Source organism: Ciconia boyciana, chromosome 20, assembly GCF_034638445.1.
Source record: "Ciconia boyciana chromosome 20, ASM3463844v1, whole genome shotgun sequence".
In the NCBI taxonomy this organism is placed as follows: domain Eukaryota; kingdom Metazoa; phylum Chordata; class Aves; order Ciconiiformes; family Ciconiidae; genus Ciconia; species Ciconia boyciana.
In genome coordinates this window covers 4435813-4457094 of record NC_132953.1, presented here as the reverse complement: position 1 = coordinate 4457094, position 21282 = coordinate 4435813, and the positions used below count along the sequence as shown (strand labels likewise).

The window sequence follows — 21282 nt, the reverse complement described above, 5'->3', positions numbered from 1 at the left end:
TGTTGGGATTCCCCCACTCGTGCCCTACTAGGCGTCCTTTCTTCCTGGCCCACAGGGGAACAAAACAAAACAAAAAACAACAAAAAAAAAGAGGGGATCAGGAAACACTCACTTGGTCATGTCCTGAGCAATTCCCAAGATGCGAATGAGCCTAGGCTTCCTGCTGTCCCCTCAAATATGTTATTTTCCACTCCCACCTTTCTTCCTCCTACTTATCTCCCTCCTCCCTTGCCTTCTGAGGCTGACTGAGTCAACTAGTGCAGATTAGATGCCAAGCAATGCAGTCTCTGTACAAAGATTCAACTCCCACAGACAGACTAGAGAGATAAAAGCAGTCTAGTCAAACACTGTCCAGAGACAGCCCAGGGAGAGCTGGGCTCCCAGTGGCTCTGACTGGGTGATGTCTTGAACTGGTGACACTCCAGCAACTGAGCTGCAAGTACTAGAGACATAAGCACTTCTTTCCGGTGCCTGTGCTTAAATACAAATGAAATGGGTCAAATTTTCCAAAATAACCACTCTTTGGAGATAAGATCGGCCAATGGAAACCCTGATTCAGCCATCAAAGACCTGCTGCTCAGAGGTGCAATGAAATGGCCCTCCTCTTTACACCGCTTTACTGGGACCTATAGTCATATGCAAGCACACCTTTATCCAGCGGCAGAGACACAAAACCATTTCCCCTGCCACTGAAGTGTAAGAACTTCTACAATGCAAAACGAAGCCCATTTAACAATGCACATGAAGAGTACACAAAACTGCGGTTAGTGTTACTGTAGCTATCTGAACCCACGCAGAGAATCTGTGGCAGTTTGGAAGGTAATGTCCCACGGGAAATGCGGACAGCGCCTACCTCTGCAAAACCTGCTGTAACAACACATGCTGTGGGTAGGCAGACTTGCCGATCTGCAGTCGTGCCATTCAGTCTACCCTTGTAACGCTCTCCTGTCGTTTCGAACAGTACTGTTTTCCCCTTGAATGATACATAGAACATCATGGCATTCGTCGGGGTAAACAGTGCAGTGGCAAAGTGCCTCTTCCATCTGTGGACCTCCAAATGACCCTGAATGCAGAGGTACAGAAAAGCTTTCCACGTTCATTTGGCCCATCTCTGGTTACACGATAAGAAATGAAGTTGACACAGCAATATAAACATTATTACTGACAACGTTAAGATAGACAGTGGGTGCAGGTCAGGCCGTAGTATCCAGGGGATACTCTATAACACTAGCTGTCATATTTATCTCTGGCTTCTTCAGAGCCAGGTTTAGTAGTTGGAGACAGAGCACACAAAAGGACTATTCAGTGCGATCCATGATCTGAAATAAAACAGATGCGTTGTGGAAGTTTGCAAACTCCCCGGCACAGAAGGTTGGCAGATCTCCGCTCCGTAACTAGGGCCCATCTTCTTGGCAGCATCAGGAGCCCTTCCGTAGCCCTGGTGCCAGTGGTACTGCTCATGCTGTTTAGATGAAGGACAGTCTGGAGGACAAAGCACTTAGCTTGGCAGTTAACAGGGATGCAGAACTAAACCAAGGCTCAGAGGCCACCCGAGCTTTTAAACACTTCCACCAATTTTGGCTGGTAAGGTAAGGTTTCTTTTGCTTTTTCCGCTGTTCTGGCAAGTTACTGAGCAGAATGGGAAAGCACACCGCAGCAAAAGCTATCATCTGACTTGCTGGTAGTTTTACTCTACGTAAAAAACCCGAGAGGTCAAGGTGCAAAGAACGTATATAGAGGTCAGATTTCAGAGACTGCAGCGTGGCATGAAGCAATTTTGAAGATCTAGTAAAAGAGGATGCAGTAAATCGGGTATAAGACCAACGACTGATTTGAACAAGGTCAGTTTTCTATCTGGAAAGCATAAGGGAAGATTCAAATGCTTTAATTGGGGGGGGGGGGGAACCCATCCCAGTTTGAAATTAATTTCGTACCCATTTTAAGACCAATCCAAAATGCTTTTGTTCATCACTGGTATTTCAGGAATGAGTACAACCAAAGGCACCTGGTCTGGTTTTACGGACTGAAACGCTTTTGGAAAGGAATAGGATATGATTTGGCCAAAAACAATGGAGGCCCAGACACAGAGGCTGCCCTGGGAGAGTATACCAGCTGTCTGCTCAGTTTCAAACCTCTAATCATATTCTTGGAGAGAAAGCAAGGGGACCTGTTAGGGGTTGCTGAGCTCTGTGCTGGGGGCCAGGTCCAGACGGTGGAGCCAGCGAGCATGAGTCCTCCCCATGCAGAGGCGGCTCCATCGTCTCGGACTTCAAATTCTGGCACCAGGACAACAGCAAATGAGACCGAGTCTCTGAACAGACACCAAGGGCTGGGAGCGAGGCAGAGGGATTAAAGACAGCAGCACAAGCAAAGATGAAACACTGGAACTAAGGAGAACAGCGGGAGGAAGCTTGGCAGTGCCCAGATAGACAAAGCACCTGCTGGCATCGAACGGAGAGGACTGCATTTGGTCGGCACTGGGTCCCACTGTCAGCCAGCATAAATCAGCCCCGCTTCTCGCTGGCAGCCTGGCTGCGCTCAGGCACAACAGTTTTAAGGCCCCGATCCAGTGCTGATGGCTTGATCCCACAAACAGAGGCAGCGCGCTGCCTGTATTAATGCGATGGGCAGGACAGATAGCAGAGGAATCCAGGCTAGTGGTAGACAGCGCTGCCTCAAAGCAAAATAAATCCTTGGAAAGAAATGTATAAAACTACTACCGTGCCCTCCTTCAACTCTTTAAATCCTCACCCCTGCTGGTAAACTACCCAGCAGCATTCAACAGCTGGCAGACTGCAATGCCTCTTCTCTACAAAGCATTGCACGAGAACCTGGTATTCTCCTTTTCAATTTACTTGAGCCATGCGTTGTTGTCCTGGTTTCGGCTGGGATAGAGTTAATTTTCTTGCTAATAGCTGGTATAGTGCTGTGTTTTGGACTTAGTATGAGAATAATGTTGATAACACGCTGATGTTTCAGTTGTTGCTAAGTAGTGTTCACACTAGCCAAGGGCTTTTCAGCTTCCCATGCTCTGCCGGGTGCACAAGAAGCTGGGAGGGGGCACAGCCAGGACAGTTGACCCAAACTGGCCACAGGGCTATTCCATACCATATGGCGTCATGCCCAGTATAGAAACTGGGGGGAGTTGGCCGAGGGGCAGCGATCGCTGCTCGGGGACAGGCTGGGATCGGTCAGTGGGTGGTGAGCAATTGCATCGTGCATCACTTGCTTTGTATGTTCTATTATTATTATTATTATTATTGTTGTTGTTGTTGTTGTTGTTGTTATTATTATTATTATTATTATTATTATTATTTTGCTTCAATTATTAAACCGTTCTTATCTTAACCCATGAGTTTTCTCACTTTACTCTTCCAATTCTCTCCCCCATCCCGCCGGGGGGGGAGTGCGCGAGCGGCTGCGTGGTGCTTAGTCACTGGCTAGGATTAAACCACAACAGTTGTCTCACTGGGATGAGTGGACACCACATCTTGGCTTGCACTCATCCCAATAAGGTGCAGGCAATTAATTGAGACCCCTGGTTAAGAGCATAGTCTTCTTGGGCTCCACAGCAGATCAGCAGCATCTCCAAAGGTCATTCAGCCCACCTCATCGACCCTGAGAGCTTTGTGCAACTAACTTAGGTATTGGTGTTAAACACCAAGAAGTAGATGGGGTGAATCAATCCAGGTTTGTGCACGTGTGGTTCTGATCTGTACATAGGGCCTCTTGTTGCTTCCACTAAGTAGTAAAATGCCAAACGTGGCTCATACCAATTCCACCTCTCACTAATAAATTTTGTCAGCTCATCATAATCTTAAAAGAAACCTTTAAGTGCTGGGAGGCATCCTGATTTCTAATTAGGCTCAGTCAGATTTTGTGGCCTCATATGCCTATTTAGTCAAGTTAACCTGGCTCATGCTGTTGCTAGCTTCAAACATATATACTTGAAATCAGTTTTTCCACTCAGAAAAAGATAACGTCTACAGTTTCCTCCCCTCAGATAAGCTTAAGAAGAAAAGAAAATGAAGTCATGTCCCTGCCACCCAATATACATGTGGTTCTGTATCCCATCCCCACAACAGCTCCCAAATCAGGACACCCCATAAAGAGCTCTGGCTTCTTTTTCTGCAGCACATTTAAAAGCCTGCACAGCAGTGCCCCGAATCCGTCTCCTTTCTGCTATGCCCTCTGCTCTCCGCAGGATCAGCAGGAGAGATGGACGCTTTCAGAGCAATATGCAATCCGCCTGAAGTCTGAGTTGCCTTTTGCACCCGTTTACTCCTCTCCACTCACCCAAGACTATGCTGGGAAGCATAGGACTGTGACCCAGGCAGCCCAACCACATGCTTAATGTTAGACAGAACCAGTCTTGGACTAAGGAAGTTTGCACATACAGTACAAGAGAATGAGAATTGCTCTAGTGCACTTACGCTATAAAATGCTATGCACCTAAAAAGTTTTCAGTCTCAAAGTAAGCCACAAACATGAAGCATGAATGGTTTATACTGGCACTTGGCCTTCTCAGCAGCTGAATATGCATAAACCATGTTGAAGTTAACTACAGGAATGATCAAAGCACCAGGAAGCCATCCTAAAACTGAGTGCTGGTTATGGGAACTGTAAGAAACTTAAACTTCTAAGCAGGAGAATCAAACCCTGACTGCCAGATTAGGGAATAACTTCTGCTAAAGCCACCCAAGACACAGGTTTGCACCAGCTGCAGATCCGGCCCTATCTGAAACTCTTTCAAAGAAAGCAAATTGCATTCAATTTCTTAGGAACTGGCCCAGATCTTAGCTGCACATTACTGGCATCCAAAGACAGAAATCAAAGCACAGGATACTTCAAGGGGTGAATCAGAGAGCAAAAGAATTCATGGATTTCTAAGCCATCACAAAAGATTTTGATAAGCTGCTGTTCATTACCACTGTTCTGACCCACTACCATTATTATTTGTATTTTCAGAGATGTCATAGTGTTCTCGGCACTTTGCAAACAACAAGCCAGAATTCACAGACTTTTCCAAGCAAACTACCTAGTCGGGTTAATGCAAAAACCCAAAGGCCATCCAAAAAAGCAGAAAATTCAAAGCTGACTCAGTCTGTCTCATTACAAAGCACTTTCTGAAAGTTCTTTTCAACAACCATTTGCTTACTATAAAACATGTGATCTAGTACCATTTTTAAAATCATTTAAGCCTTACAACTGTGTAATTCCTTTCTGACACAAGTGAATTTCAATTGTGGCATTTTTATCACCTTTAAATCCATATGCAGGTTCTGACTGAGTTATCACGGACGCTACTCACAGAACTCTGAGAGTGACTCCAGCGAAAAGGTACTGACCTGTCGTGGTGCTGGTAGGTGTAATGCACAGCACTTGTGTGCCCTTTGAATACAACTTGAACTTCGCCTCCGTAATCCTTCCTTTGCGGTGGCATTCCCTTCTCATCCAGCTGCCAAAAGGAGATCTGAAATGAACATAATTAACATCCATCAGTTATGGCTTTTTTTTTCCTGCTAAGCATCCAAAAACATATCTTAGATAAACAAACAAAACAAAACACTTGGCCTGAACCAAATCCTGGCTCCAAACAAACTTGGATAAGAAATTTGTGGTTGGGATCTGTCATATTAAATCCAGTGAAGTAAATTTACCTCAGCTGTGTCCATTACTGGGATATCTGGACCCCAAACCATTTGGTGGGTTGGGTAATGTATTTTGGCATCTTTCAGGATGTGGCCCAGGGGCATGTCTGCACCCTGGGGTCAGGGACACTCCAGTTGTGTCCAAGAGAGCTAATCCAGACCCAGAAACACTCAGCAGCACAGAGGAGATGCACTCGGGTTGGTTTTACACGAGCAGTCTAGCTATCGGGATCAGAGCATCTCTGTGACCCTGCGCCGTGGCTAACTGAAGTCAGGACTAGCTTTGGGATCTCTTTCACCCCATGGACATGCCCTTAGGCCTGGACACATCTCACTTACCTTTATGGACCTGCCTGAGGTGCCTCAGGTGAGGGACATCCCCAAGGCACTCATGCAATCGACGGCGAGAGAGGTACTTTTGGAGAGGTCGATCTCTCGCCATTAGCTACAATGTCTTAGGGCAATTCAAGCCAAATGGTCTAAGCCAGCCAGTGCCTCAGATCCAGCTCTTCCTTTGTGCTCGGTTATCCTGGCTGCTGTTTGGCTCACGCCCAAAAATGCAGCACCTTGGGAAGCCTGCATCACAACCCAGGCTTTCCAAACAGCATCATCTGCAAAGCTGTAAGGACGCCTGCGTATCTTCCCTTCTCATACCGCACATCTTTCCTCCCCATTGACTTTCCATCACTGCTCTAACTTCTGGGAAACACAAGGGATTTGCTGTGGCATGTGGGACTTGAGGGCAAGACATATTGCTAAAATCGAAGAGGGTGGGAGGTTTCAGCGCTCTGAATGGGCTGCCTTGTCTTTGCAGTTTCCACTGAGCTCAAATTTTGCCTAAAAGAGATTAATTAACATTGGACAACCCCACAGCGATTCCTCATCAGCTCTGGAGCAGAGGAGCCCGTCACTATGGTGATACAACATTAAAGGGCTGGGTCCAAAACGTTATTCTGGCAGGAAGACGCATGCACCAGGCCAGAATCCGAGATCCCGGGTGTGCTGGTTGTAACTCTGGTGGAGATACTCCAGGCTTACCCTGGTGTCACTGAGATCAGCCCTGGCCTGCAGCCTTTGAGGAGAGCTCCATCCTGTCGTGCAGATGGTTCGCCTTCTAATCTGGAGGGGCTGAACGACTTTTCAAACCTTTGATTCCTGACTGATGTATTCACTTCAGGAGACACAAAAGTACAAAATCTCAGCATGGAGTGACTCCCGTGCTTTCTTTTCCTTTCCTTCCCACCCCCCCACCTCCGCCCCTTGTCTTTTCTTTTCTTCTCTCCCTGGACAGTTTTATAATTTTGGCATGCGGCCAGAATGTCTGTCCTTATTAGCCTGGGCTGGCTGTGAAACACCTGCAGCCCATTATAGCAGGAGGATGAAAAAAATCAGTTGTCATAGGTAAAGTAATGGCCACTTATTTCTTTGTTTTAACATACTAAAAGGACAGTCGAGAGGGGAAGCAAAAAATGACATAACTTTACCATCACACCTGCCATTGACTGGACTCAACTGTAGACACTGGGTCATACTTTTATCTGGTAAGTGACTCCAATAAATCGTTGTCACTTCACACCAGCGAGGGTTCCAGTTTATTCAATATGACATGCACTTGCTGTATTTGAATAGTGCCTTGTGCACCTTTTTTTAATGTATGTCTTTATTATGAACTGAATAGGCACTAGGAAGAAAATTCCCTCTGGGCAGGTTATAACTAGACTGCCTACTGGCATATCCCTCTAATATCCCAGCTGGTACTGGCTGCAAACCCTGCCAGATCCAGCAGAGCCTCCATAATGGCAAGGTAAAAGGGCTACAGGATGGGACAGGCACTTCTGAGTCCCACGGGCCTCAACCAGAAGAAGGGCTGCACATCCAAAAGACTGACCAGGGTATAGGCAGTGATGCAGAAGTGGTTCTCAGGGCATCGCTGGAGCTCTTGGCTCTGGAGCTGTGCAAAACCTTTTATTATAAACACAGAAATTTCCATGATCTAGGTACAAGGCCACACTGCTGAGCCAGTGAGAGGCAATATTTGCTCGCCCAGCTCGCAGCCTACAGAACTCCATCTTACCTCAAAGCCCAGCTAATTGTACTTCTGCAGGACTATCCATCTGGAGAGGAGCTCTACTTATGATTACAAAATCCTACTTCAAAAGATGTATTTGTACACAAGGATGGCTATTTCTCCGAAGAAGTGCTTGGTGCCTGCTAAGATGTTGACAGTAAAGAGAACAAGACGTCCTTTAGATCCCCTGCTGTTTAATAGTGCCACAACCAAAACATACCTGGACTGAAGGAAAGGCCACAGTCAGACCTCCTGCTATATATATGTCTCACTGAAGGTGCATGTATCGTCGTAGGGGATGCCAGACGGAGAGGATCTGGGAGGACAGCTAGAGGTCTAAATAATTTATCATGCTCTTGAACTATGACAACAAAGTAGGTAGCTTAAATGCAGCTCCAAGAGTTTTGCTACTGAAAGCAGACTCACTCTCTAAGGACTAGATGGTATTTCAATCCCAACAGCCCATTCAGTGAAAATGCCACAGTCGGGATGTCAAGAGACCCAGAGTTCCTTCCAAAACTTTGCTGTGTTTTAATCAAACTTGTCTAGCTGCAAGGCAGTTGAGACATTTACCCCAGCAGCTGACATTTTTAGCTCTGCACCAAGTGGAGTGCAGCCATCTTAAAAAAAAAAAAGGAAAAGAAAAACTTGTCACCACAAGGGACTCTGCCAAATATTCCCACCGCTGTCCTGGAGCATGGAAACACAAGTCTGCTGTTGCATACAGGTCTGATTATTTGCATTTTTAATAATTCAAGAGTTTAATTAGTATCGTGGCCTTAATCAGAGGCTGAAAATACAGCTGAAGTCATCAGAGCTTAATTAGTTTTTTAAAAAAAAATCTGCAGTCTGAAAATGTCTCTACTAACATGAAGGTCTGTCCTTAGCTTGATGCTTTGGGGTTCAGCTGAGCTTTTACCTGTTGCTTCTGATTTTCTGTACCAGCACACCTCAGAGTAACTCAAAATCCCCAAACAATACCGAGTCAGATCAGTGGGCTTCCCTGTTTATTCCTATAAACTGTTCTACAGCTTTCTTGAACTGGACTTAGAAAAAAATGACCAATTGAAGAGAACATCTTAAATTAATCTGGGTATATCCCACAAGCTGCATGTGAATTTCCCCTCTACAGGAAATCCAACATTCTTAGAACATCAACAAGTATCACTGGATCTTCAGGCAAGTCAGCAGGAACACAGTCCTGAGGAAAATAACTATGTATGGCCAGAAAAATCACCACTTAGTAGTGGGACTGCAGAAGCTGGCCTGTGTGGGAGCTAACACTGGTCCCTTGCCGCCCAAGTTGGGCGGTGAAGCACAGAAGGTCTGGGGCTGCTTCCCTTCTCGAGTGCAAGGGATGGATGCGGTCTCAAGGGGAATTATCACCGATTTGGGCTGAGGGAATCTGAAGCCCTGGCAACAGCCATGCATTTACTCGCTGGACAGATTGATAGCATTGTACAGGACATCCTGGATGAACTTTTTCAAACAATATATGATTTAATGGTGGGACTCATCACCACCCAATGCTGTGGAGGCCAAATATATAAACAGGTTCAAAAATGGATTAGCAAAATTCATGGAAGATAGGTCAATCACAGACAATTAAATATGGTAATCCGGATGCAACTTCCAGTTCAGGAAGTTAGTCAGTCTAATGCCCTTCCACCTCTGATTTACTTGTAAAAAGGAAGCCAGAAAAATTCTCCCTATGCCAAAACTGTCCCTTGGCTCCAAGCATTAGCTAGAATCACAATAATTTTTTTTTTTGGCAGGGGGAGGGGGATACATTTTCTTTCAGTAATGATATTACAGCATGCTATTTATTTCCCTCTGCAGCTCCTGAACCTCTGTGTAACCTCCCATCTCCTTGTCCCCTTAGGAATATCACACATAAATTAGTGAAACCTACTGGAAGGTGATAGCAATCACAGATACCACTAAATTCCATTTAGCAAGAAATTAGGAATCCAATCACTTATGTACGTAGGAAACCTCGGACTGGATCATACTGAAAAAACATTCTGTCTTTGAGAGTACTGGACCTGAGGAAGATGCTGGAAACTCAAGATGGAAAAATATAAGTTGGTTTGCCCGCAAGGAAAGTTTCTTGTAACCCCAGGACAGTTACTGTTTGATTTATTCCCTGACACATGCTTGTGCAGAGGCTAGTTTTATATATATAAAATACATACACACAGTACATTTCATACTGCAGTGTTATGTATCCTCATCCCCTTTGAATCCTGCTAAACTCTTGCAAACCCTTGACCCAAAGAGCAGCTTATGGCACAGGTTATCCGCTCTCTGCTCCCTTGTCTTCTTACCTGCTGCATGCATTTCTATCCATTGTCTGGTTTTGAAGGTGTTTAGGGGGTTTGCTGGAGAGCAGAGGACAAGATGACAAATGAGCTAACACACAGCAACGGAATGTAAGTGAGTCTCAGCTATTTTTAATTAAGAAGCGATGACAGCTGACTAAATTCCCTGACACTGCAGTTAAAGGCTCCCTGACCCAGACATTATTGGACACACTCCTAAGACCAATATATATTGGTCCCGACGGTGCTTCTATTATTGTCCCCGCCGTCTGGACAGATGCAGGACTAACAAAATCTATGTCTATTATCAGCATGCAAATAGTGAGATAAACGTGTGAATGCTTATGAGCAGGAGGAGGCAGCAGGTGAGAGGAGGACAACGAAGGTCATTTTCAAGGGAGTGCTGAAAGTGCCAATGTTTGGTTCCAATAAATGTTCAAAAGGTTTGGACAAATTTAACTGCCATTTTCATTTTCGCTTGGTTAAACCAATGATAGATTGACCAGGAGAGAGGCAGAGAGACAGAAAGAACATTTCCTGCTGTAAGGCAGATAAAAGATAAGAGGCAAAGCAGTATGGTGCCTTGGACTGGCTTTTCTCAGCCCACAGATCACAGGGAGGGCTCAGCTGAGAAAGCTTTTCTTCTAATTCCCAGACCAGAGAGCCCAGCAACCTGACAAAGTGATCTGGATTTTGAAGGACAGGGATTCACCTGGTTTCATCTAAGGACTCTTTAGCAGAGATGAGAATACAGTCAAGGTGTCCAGCTCCCACTATCACAGGAGACTGGCAAGAAACTGACTGTTTCAGCAACAGACTGTCTTGGAAAGATGTCAAGAGGAAGATACCGACCACGAAAAGACAATACAAAACTCAGTTTTGTTCTCGGGGCTTGCACGGCAATGAATCCAGCAGCAGGTCCCTTTACCTTGAGCTCACTAGTTGGGTTTAGTAGGACAGACAAACAGAAAAGATTCCCTTCTACCCCTTCCAAAAGATCACGGAGAAAAGGGCTAAACCGGCACACGCGGCAAAGTCACACAAATCACGTACAAACTTGGCGTGAGCGAGACAAATACATTAAGGACCATCGTCAGGAACTTTCCAGCAGGGTTGCACGGTGGGAGGGGGGAAAGAGTTGCGTTCTGCTGTTGCTAAGACAGTTCCCCCACCCTTGCTCTCTCCCAGCCCAATCCACGTCTTTCTCCTCTCATTGGCTCGCCAGCCGCATCGCATGATCGTGACAGGTTTTCCTCCTCCTCGCCCTATTGGCTTCTGCCTATGGCCTATTACCAGGGGAGAGCAAATCAGACACGTAATCAATAGTTTGCGAGAAGGAACAGGGCTGTGCGGTGCCACATTTGCATTAAATCTCTTCGCTGCCTACGTCCCTGCGTTCGGCTGAGCACGGATTAGCCGTATGGGCCACGCTCGCAGAGGTGAGCGTAGATGGCAGACCGATAGCAAAGCAGCGCCGCAGGGAGCTGTCAGCCAAAGGCAGCTGCTGCACGCGCTAGCCCTGAGCTTCGCGCCAGGCTCTACCTGATGAGAAGCTCAGATCCCGACCTTGCAGGCAAACCAGCACGATTCAAGGACCATCGGCATCCTGCCTGAGCACTGACCTAGAGGCACAGAGCAAACTTCCTTTCTGGCAGGCTGTTTGAACTAGTGTCCCCAGCCTGGGTACCCATTAGGGCAGCCGGCTCTGAAAATAAGGAAAAGGTGTACAGCAGGGGAGAAATCCCCTTTCCTGCAGTACCGTAAGCGATGCCCTCTCCAGCAAGCTTTTAGAAAGTTGCTTGGTCTGAAGGCGTCTGGAGGCCTTCTAGGGCAGGCAGAGAGCATGGAAACACTCCACAAGGCCAGAGGAAGTTCCCCTGGCCTGAAGCAGGATGGCTGATGACAGTCAGCTACCACAACAGTGCTGCTTGGTCACTGCCAGCCCACAGAAATCCAGGAACGGTGGTTCCTTCGTCCTGCAGCATCCCTGTCAGCTTGGCTCTCCCCACCCCACCAAAACCCCCGTTACTGGGCAGGGAAACACAGCAGCAGTGGGGCAGCTCCCCGGTCCTACCACAGACCGGGTCAAGGCCGGGAACCAGGCGCAGAGAAGAGGCAGGTGAGTTGGAACAGGTTTCCAACTACAAGCAAAATGGGCTCAAATTGACACCATGCATCAATGAAACACCAGTGCCAAACAACTAGATGTTGCCAATGGCTTTAAAACCAACTGCGAAATAAAACTTACTTATTGGTGATGGGACCTCAGACACCGGGGCATCAAGCGCACGACCAAGTTAAGTGTGAGTAACTACTGAACTGGCCTCAGGCCTTAAAGCTTTGCAGTTTAACTTGCCCAAGTAAGGCAGCTGATGAAATATCCCCAGGCACATTGGGACACTGGTGAAATAGCAACCCTTTGGCTATTTTCTTTCACCACACAGGTGAGTCAGCATCCGGACGACGGAAGAAAAACTGGTGTTTCCTTTTCTGTTCAGGACTGCAAGTGACTGGCAGCAGAAGGAGCTCAGTCCAGTTTCTAGCCTGTTCCTAGTAGACATGTATACAGACTACAAGAGGTCAATGAACCCAGCAAAACCATCTGCTGCGGCTGGATGCACATACATTGGATGTACGCTGTCCCCTAAATACTAGATCTTCCTAGCCTGGACAGTCCACTTGCTCTCTGTCCTTTACGTTATACAGAGGTTCGGTTAGGAAGAGTTTTAACTTAAACTGTTGTAAAATAATACAATTATGAGGCAAGACACAGGAAAATTTTCAATGGAAATTTCCACAGCCAATCTATTTGTTTGTTTCAGGGGTGGGGGTGGTTGGACACAAAACACTGGGTCAGTTAAAAAGAATCCTAAGTGGCTGACCTGAATACATCCATTTGTATGAAATCCACGGGGATGGTTTCTTCAATACAAGATGGAACTTCAAGTTAGAACGAGGAAAAAGAAGAAAAGAGTGTGCATAAAAATCAGGTTCAAATCCCTGCTTGGCCTCACTCAGTAAGGACTTTGAATTAGGTCTACAGTTACTTAAATGGCTTCGAGTATTTTGGGATCTTTCTCCAGTTCGTATGATCTAAGTTTCATCCTGAGGCAGAACAGGAAGAATGTTCTGAGCTCTCAAAAATGTTCATGACTTCGGACAAATACATTATACCCAGCTTCAAAACAAATCTGTTCTCTTTTTGATCTTATGTAATAGTCTAGATGTCTGTGTTTTGATTCCTCCCAATTGTGCACTCAAACTGGTACGGAGCTCCATGAAAGAAAATTAATGGACTGGAAGGAAACCTACACTTTTTTTTATAACTCTAAACCATGTGCCTCTTTTCCAGATACCTTTACAGAGCAGAAAAGCATGAAATTTAGCAACAACCAAGATGATAAAAGTGAACTCAAATAAGAACTTCTATCATGAGTTAAGCCTGCTTCAGCCACTCAAGAAGATAGGGCCTATGAATGAAGCCTTTTGATCAATAAAAGCCTTTTAAATAAAATGAAAGCTCTTTCAGACTAATTCAAGACACAACCTACAGTGGAAAAGATTCGGTCCCTGACGGCCTGGGATCAAACTTGTTTTCTCCTTACTGTTAGTGCTTACCCAACAACATTTATCTGGATCTATTAGATTTGCTGTAGGTGGAAAAGTAATTAGATTCTTACCATGAACACGCAGGAAATATCCAACAGAAAGGCAGAGCTGGTATGTTATAACCTATGGTGCTACGACTATCACAGTGGACAGTTCACTTCTGGCTGCTCGCTCCACCACCCAGGGACAGAAGGTGTGCTCCCTTACCTGGCAATATGTTCAGTCCTGAATGACCACGTTGTACCTGTCCTCAGCAAGAAAGGCAAAGAGGATGGGTGTGCACTTCTTCACCTCCAACACTTAGCAGGCACAACCTGGGGTAAGAGGAATAAGAAATACATGAATACAAGGAATAATACGATGGATGACCTGACAGGAAACCCCAAGCTCAAGCGGAGCAAAAATTGTGTCCGTAGCTCTACTTCCCCACCCCAATTCTGCTTATCATGACGTATCTGCTTCTGGTCCAAGGCTTGGATCTCAGGGCTTCCAGGCTGCCATTCAGCACCTGTCTGGCGTAGCTGATAGAGAACAAGGAGCCAAGAAACCTGAGAGCCATTTCTGAGCCAACAGCGCGTGTTCCCAGATTCAGTTTTGTTTTCAGATTTCCAGTTTGAAAGATTTTCATAACTCCCAATGTACTTCTTTTCAGATTTGTCTTGCCTTAAAAATTACTGAAATGTCAGTTGTCTTGTTGTTTTTGTTATAGAGAGGAAACTATTCTCCATATGCATTTCAGAATTTTTCATGAGAAAAAAATCCAAGGATACAGCCATCCTTACTTAGCACATTGTATAACTGTCCATGAAGGGATTTGATTTCTATCTGCTTCTGGTTTCTTTCCCAGCTCCATTTCATTAATACAGTGTCTCAAGAAGTTCATATGATTAATAAAGCCAAACCACAGGAATACTTCTCATAATTGCTCTATTTCTCTGATGCCAAAGGCTAGTAAAAGGTCTCCAAACTTCAATTCTGTCTTTAAATAGTTCTATGCAAGGTAACTCGATGTTACTAGTCCCATTGTGCTATTAAACAGAGGCACAGAAGAGTACTAAGAATTGTCCCAGGCCATAAAATAAGTAGAAAAAGACAACCAAACCCTGAGTCCTGATCCACAGCCTCTTGCTCTGTCCCAGTGGACAACATTCTTTCCTATGATTACTAAAAATATTGGGGTCTTCTGTGAAACAGACTGGGATGCTAATTTTTGAGGTGAAATGACCAACCCAGCATGGGAAATCGTATAAGTGAAGATAATACTCGCAGCTTCCTGAACTCTCGTACAATAAACAGCTTAACAACTTGTTTCCCACAGAGACACCTGTATTTTAGTAGCAGATAAGAAATGACACATGTATATACATAGCCATATTTTCTTTTTTCTAGCTGCACACACACATATATATCCATATATGCACAAACATAAAATACATGCATATATGTGTGTATATCAAAGTTATTAAAATTAGAAGGAACTTTGATGTTGAACTCGGCATGGTCTGAAAAAATGCTAATGACACCACAGCACAGCTGTGGGAATGAACTGCCTGCTCTGTGCACAGCACTTCAGGCACATAAAATGCAAAGACCTATTCGGATGAGAGCACAGAGCCAAGACACTGCCCTCAAGATGCTCCTTCCCACCCATCACACCTATCACCTGCCCACGAAAATGAACTTCCCACGTCTCCATTGGTTAAATCGTGACCCCTTTTCCTGAGCATGTGCCACCCCACAATACTCGCTCAATATCACCACAACACCTGGCTACCTAACAATTACATTTTTTGTAATTGAAGTGCAGACATACCTAAATAAGCCAGGATGAGATGGCTGGATGCCTTTGGTACTAATGCCAGTGCTCTCATGAATGCTGACTCTTAAAGCAAAACAAGTAAAAAAGAATAAGTAAACTAACAAGTTTCTAGACTCATTTGTTTAGAATGACAGATCGACAAACATAGTAATTTTTTAAATTTTTTTTTAATTTTTTTTTTTTTTTTTTACAAACAGCTTTTTATAACTCATAACCCAAAATAAGCCCTGACCCAGCTGCAGTGCCATGTTAAACAGTAATTACTCTATATAAGGCTGACCAAATGGGAATATTTGTGGGCCAGCGGAATGAAATTATTTTAGGACTTACACAAACTTTCTCTGGGAGTGGTGAGACTAGCTGTGGGTAATGTGGCGCACCTAAGAAACAAGCGGACACAGGAGGGGTTTTTTTCTTCTTCTTCCAAGCCTTCATTAAAACTCACTAGGTGACATTAAATGACTTTCCCAAATTTCTGCTCAAGGGAAAAGGAAAAAAATAAAGACGTAGAAGTGAGATTTGTTTACCCCTCTATAAAAGAGGCTTCACTATGTCACTGTACACATTTTGAGATTCTCCCTCAACCTGGCTACCTGTCATGCCTGCTAAACCACACCCAAACATATGGCACAGCATAAGTAAGCAAAGGTGCAAAGCAAGACGCTTGTAATATTTCATTATACTGGGGGGGAAAAAAGGGGGAGAAAAAAAAAATCAAGCCTCATCTCTAGCTCTTACCTACCATTCAGGTTGCTTCACCATGAGCATCAGCCACTGATAGGTCCATCATCAGGCATTTTCCTCGCTAGGACTGTCACAAGCACCTCTCTCCCAACCCAGCCCACATACTACACAGACGGTTCCTTGCCACCTCGCTGCCACGAAGCCAAACCCTTCCTGGAGACTGGCCTCACGGCAAGTTGGACCTTTTTGCTTGACCTTTGCTTGAAATGATGCTAAACTACATCACTGTAGATTGCAGAGTAATTTTTCATCCTGTCTACACTACAGATGCGCTCGCACTCCTGATCTTTTGGCAATGTTTGGGGCCACTGAATCTGTTCTGCTGAGGCTAAGGCAGAAGAGCCCATAAATCCAAACTCCCTCATCCTCTCAAATATTCCATTCATCATGTCAAAGTGCCTGAGTTTGAAGCAGGTGAGGCAGCACAGCCTGCAGGGAAAGGAACAAAAGTCCTGTAACCTGGGGCATGTCCTGCCTTGTAGGAGGGTGGGGATCTCTGCGGGGAATCCTAGAAGAAGAGGTTGACAGAGCTTTCAGAGTGGCAATGCTCAGTTCAAAAAAACTGCAAAAATTAGTGGCATGCCATTCTGGTGCAAGTGGCAGTTTTCCAGTTTCCAAAATATCCCTCCTCCTTATGTCACGGTAAAACAGAGCAAAAATGGAAAGTGGTTTAGCAAGCAGGAACATTGCAATTCAAAATAGAATCAGAGAGGATTAAAGCAAATACCCAGACTGTTCTAACCTGTGTTTACGGCCCAAATACTGTACCAATTCCTGTTATTTTCAGGGGTTTCTTCCTGTGTTGTAACATTCTCTCTGGGATTAAACTTGGCCCATGCAACATATGACTCATCTGACTACAAGTCCCTGGGCATGTGCTGCAGGTTTTGCAGATGCTTATCACTGACAACCCATCCTACAGCCTCAGAGCCCAGTGCAGCACATTACACGTGGGTTTTTGCTGGAGGGGTAGGAAGAAAATGACAGCATCTGCCTGACACTAAATTTTCATCCTTAATTAAGGACTTCAAAAATAAGTCCATTTTCTGAGCAGGATGGTGGGTGGAAAATAAAATTAAGCTAGTTTTTAATGATCTCAGTGAAACTCAAGTCCGTTTTCTAGTTAATATGCACCCTTGCACCCAGGAATTTCAAGTTTGAAATTCATTGCTATGGAACTCGTGTTATCTGCAGCACCAAGTGCTGACAACGGCCAAACTAATCCCGCGTAGGATCCTCTGCCTTCACTGATGTAAACCAGATTCACTGTTTTCAGGTTTGCTTTTCGTTCTACCTGACTTTCTGCATTCCAGAAGATAACTTCTTTTTATGTCTGTCTCTGATTAGTTCTTTGAATTACCTCCACATACATGATTATTCAACACTGAGTCCACCCTGCTGTTCTTCATGCTCTTTCAATGACCCGCACAAGTGCCAGTACCATACTGATACTCACTTAGAGACACAGTGATGCCTTTAGAGTTACAGTGTTCACAGGTGAGATCAATTTTAGCTGCAGCAAATCACAGGATGTAGCAGGAGGTAATTCAAATAATAAAAATTCACAGAACAGAAAGAGAAGAAGAAAGAGAAAAAAGGTAACCATGTAGAAGCAATGGACTTGTGTAATACACTGCAGCGTTATAGCAGCTTTGTACAAACATTGTACAAATGTAGCAATGGGCTATAAACCTTCTGAGCTCTTAATTATCAGTTCAAGTCACAATTGGTAAGGCAATTCTTCTAATAGAAAGGAGCAAAAAGCTAATCACTTCAGTTGACTGGATGCTGAACATCTCACCTATAAACAGCTCCTCTTTAGGCCGTTTGCCAGTGGGAAGGAGCCACCATGAACTGGGACAGCAGCTTCTGTCGTGCGGTTCACGGAAGGGACTTCACCAGTATTGGTAGATCCTGAAAGAGAAGGAAATTCACACTCAATAGTGGAATTAGATGTGATCTCCACATTTTACTGAGTCATTGACTGCTGGAGAGCCCAGCTCTGTTCACATGCTGAAAGGTTGATATATGCCTAAAAAAAGAGTGAGTCTAGGCCTGGAGAATTCAGGTATTTCAGTACATTGGTAAGTGCATGAGAGTCCAGCTGACTGCAGTGGACAAGCCTGTCAGTACAAGTTAATCAAGAGCCAGAGTCTCTTGCTGAAACAACGCCTGAGGTCAGAGCGGGCTGTGCTGTCTTCTCCAGTGTTTGTCTACTGAAATCAGCAGAGTTACATCGGCAGAAGGTAGGTAGCTCAAGGTACTTGTCGACCTTTAGGCATATACCTTACCTGTAGAGAAGCAGAGCTTCCTAACGCAGAAGCTGTGAGCCTCAACTCAAGGCTCTGCTGATTATCAGGAGAGCCGGACTCCTACCTTCGGAGCCCTGGTCCACTCTCTCGATGCTCTACTGACTAAGGACAGCTCCATATTTGCATTTCTACTTTCACTGGCTAAGCCCGGACTCACATGAACATCACCCTTAGTTTCTTCTTCTTTAGATATATGTGAATCTGCAACCTTCCTTTAAACACAACCAAGGCAAGCATGACACAGAAATTACAAGATAAATAGAGCGCGCTATGGAAAACAAATATACCTACCCTTTGTTCCACTGGGTTGCTTTAAAACACAATGCTGTGGTTTATTCCTTCTCTCTCAATCTGTCACCAACACTCAGCTACATGGGAGAAAACGAATTTAAATTAAACTCAAACATTATGTCTAGTTCATTACTAACACCTTCTAAACAGTGCTGAACCTTTTCAGACACTTTGTGCTATAACCCCAAACTATAGGGCCAATAAAGCCACAATAACTGACAGCAGTTACAGACTTGGGCTATATTCCAAATTAAAATATAAGAAACAAGTAATAAAAACAGCAACACACACAAAAAAACCCCAAATCTCAGTGCTGCAAAAGTTACTTAACTTCCCAAGCCCAAAATCTTTGTTGCAGTCTTTAAATGAGAGATGCATGTGTGTGACAGATGGCAGCTCCCGCAGTACATGTAATACACCACCTTTGTACAAATATTGTATTGTACAAATATTCATCAGTTAATTTCTAATAACTGTGTTAGGTGGGATAATTAACATCACCCCTAATTTTACTGATAAGTAGGCTGAGACAGAAGGGTGGAGAGGATTGTCTAAAGTGAGTAAGTAACAATGAGAACTCCAAAGCATCCTCCCATCTCTGAGTCCATGTAGGGGGTTTTTTTCATTTGTAAAAAAGAAAAAAATCTTTGGCATAGTTTGACCCAATGCCAACTGAAGTTTGAAGACTTAAAAAAACCAAACAAACAACAATGGACTTCAGCTCACACCCTAGGTTCATAGCTAATGAAGCATTTATGTTACACTAAAAATGTCGCTTAGCTTAAGTATCCATTTTTAACTATCAACTGAAGTGAAAACATTAATTCATGCAAATCAATATTCCCTAAACAATAATTTTCCTCTAGAACCTATCTTCTTTTTTAACATAAACTCTTATCTAACATAACCCATTTAAAGTATTATATCTGCAGAGTTCAGCAATTAGCTATGTAAATTGTTTTCCTTGAGTGTATGGAAGGTTACATGACATAGTGAAATATAAAGTGTATGCTATAGTGAATGAAAACCTCTCTTTGAACGATGATTATCTTTCAAAAAGGCTGGGATAAGGGCCAGATTACCAAAACGAATTCAAGCCAGCTATTAGAGTTCTACTTGTACATCCAAAGTCCCCTGTTATTTCATGCAAGTATCCACTTTCAGTGCATCTTCGGGGGTTTTCAAATGTAATTGTTTATATGTAATACCCACAGACCATGTTTTCCTGAATAACATGGCCAGAAAAATCCAATCTGAGGAATAAACAAGCAAGCAAATAGGAAATGGGTGCAAAGAAAAGCACAGAAAGAGAGAAGGGACGGTACATGAAACAGCCAAATGAAGGCAGGAGATGGCACTGAGGTTACTTCGGATGCTACTGACAGTGAGGACAAGGATGAAGAGGCTACACCTCATCTATCCGCTACTCCAGGACAAACTCATGAGAGGCACAGAGATTTGTAGAAAAATAGTATTTTGCATGGAGGTTGTAAAAGACTGCTGGAAGCCACCTAAGCCATCCTTCTACTCAAAACATGGCTAACCTCAAAATTGAACCTGGTGTTGCCCACTTGAGCTCTGAAACTCCCTAAGAACAGAGATCCCACAGCCTTGCTGGGCACCTGCTCCAGTGCTGCACCACTCTCCCCGGCTTGGGTACCCCCCACACACACTTATATCCAAGCAGAATTTCCCTCGTTGCAGCTATGACAGAAGGTTTTATCCGGTTGTTTAAAGAAGGCTTCATTCAGCTCTTCCTCTCAGTCAGGTGGTTCACAGGAGATTCCCACCACGATACCCTCTTCGTGGGTCTCCCCACTCTCATCCTGACACACAAGCTCCCAACACCCACTGCTACTCCTCTGCACAAAACACAACCCCCGTCCTCTTTTGCCGTGTACATCTTTTGTCAAAGAGCCGTATCCACCCATTGCAACACTCCAATCACATTAACTATTCCACCATGCCTACCATTCCAGCAAACCTTCATTAAAGCCTTTAGTACTAAGGTACTAATTAAATAAAAGTACTGTTACATACAGGAGGAGAAGCAAGGCACACAGATACTAAGAGGGCAAATTGCCCAGCATCAAGTGTTAGTGACAGAGCTGTGAAGACAATATAGGAACCAAACTCCTCATCTTACTTGTTGCCTTTTAGACTAAACAACCTCTGATGGTGCCCTAGAGAGCAAAATGAGAAGGAAAGCTTCTCATGGAGAACAGTCACACGGGGCCAGATGCTCAGCAGATCAAAATCGGTGAACTCCACTGCCTTCAATGCCGCTATGCCAATTTACATCAGTTGATGATGTGACCTATATAATGAAAACCAGCTTGAAGCACCTAAGGAATATAACCCTGATTTATTCCAAATACATTATATTTAACGCTGTCACTTATCTTTTACATGCCAACATGCAAGCTCAGGAGACAGACACATTTGGATACTCTCAGCTGGGAATCGT

The 21282-nt window shown here is 44.4% G+C and overlaps 1 protein-coding gene across 9 annotated transcripts in view; it reads right to left on the bottom strand.

Annotated features, from left to right (window-relative positions):
- The window catches only part of LOC140661773 (uncharacterized), a 140631-nt gene extending 121737 nt beyond the window's left edge, over positions 1–18894 (bottom strand). For 8 of the 9 annotated variants that reach the window (XR_012045874.1, XR_012045872.1, XR_012045873.1 and 5 more), the window contains exons 1-7: positions 18816–18894; positions 18014–18126; positions 15463–15531; positions 13857–13963; positions 12923–12980; positions 6690–6822; positions 5349–5473 (exon numbers count right to left, since the gene is read on the bottom strand). Coding sequence is in view for 5 of the 9 variants with exons in the window: in XM_072884419.1 (XP_072740520.1) it covers positions 5349–5473; positions 6690–6822; positions 12923–12932 (268 nt within the window). In the remaining 4 variants the exon portion in view is untranslated. Of the gene's footprint in view, positions 1–112; positions 164–5348; positions 5474–6689; positions 6823–12922; positions 12981–13856; positions 13964–15462; positions 15532–18013; positions 18127–18815 lie in introns of those variants that run through there. The other variant, XR_012045876.1, reaches the window with a different exon arrangement.
- Positions 18895–21282: the final 2388 nt, after the last annotated feature.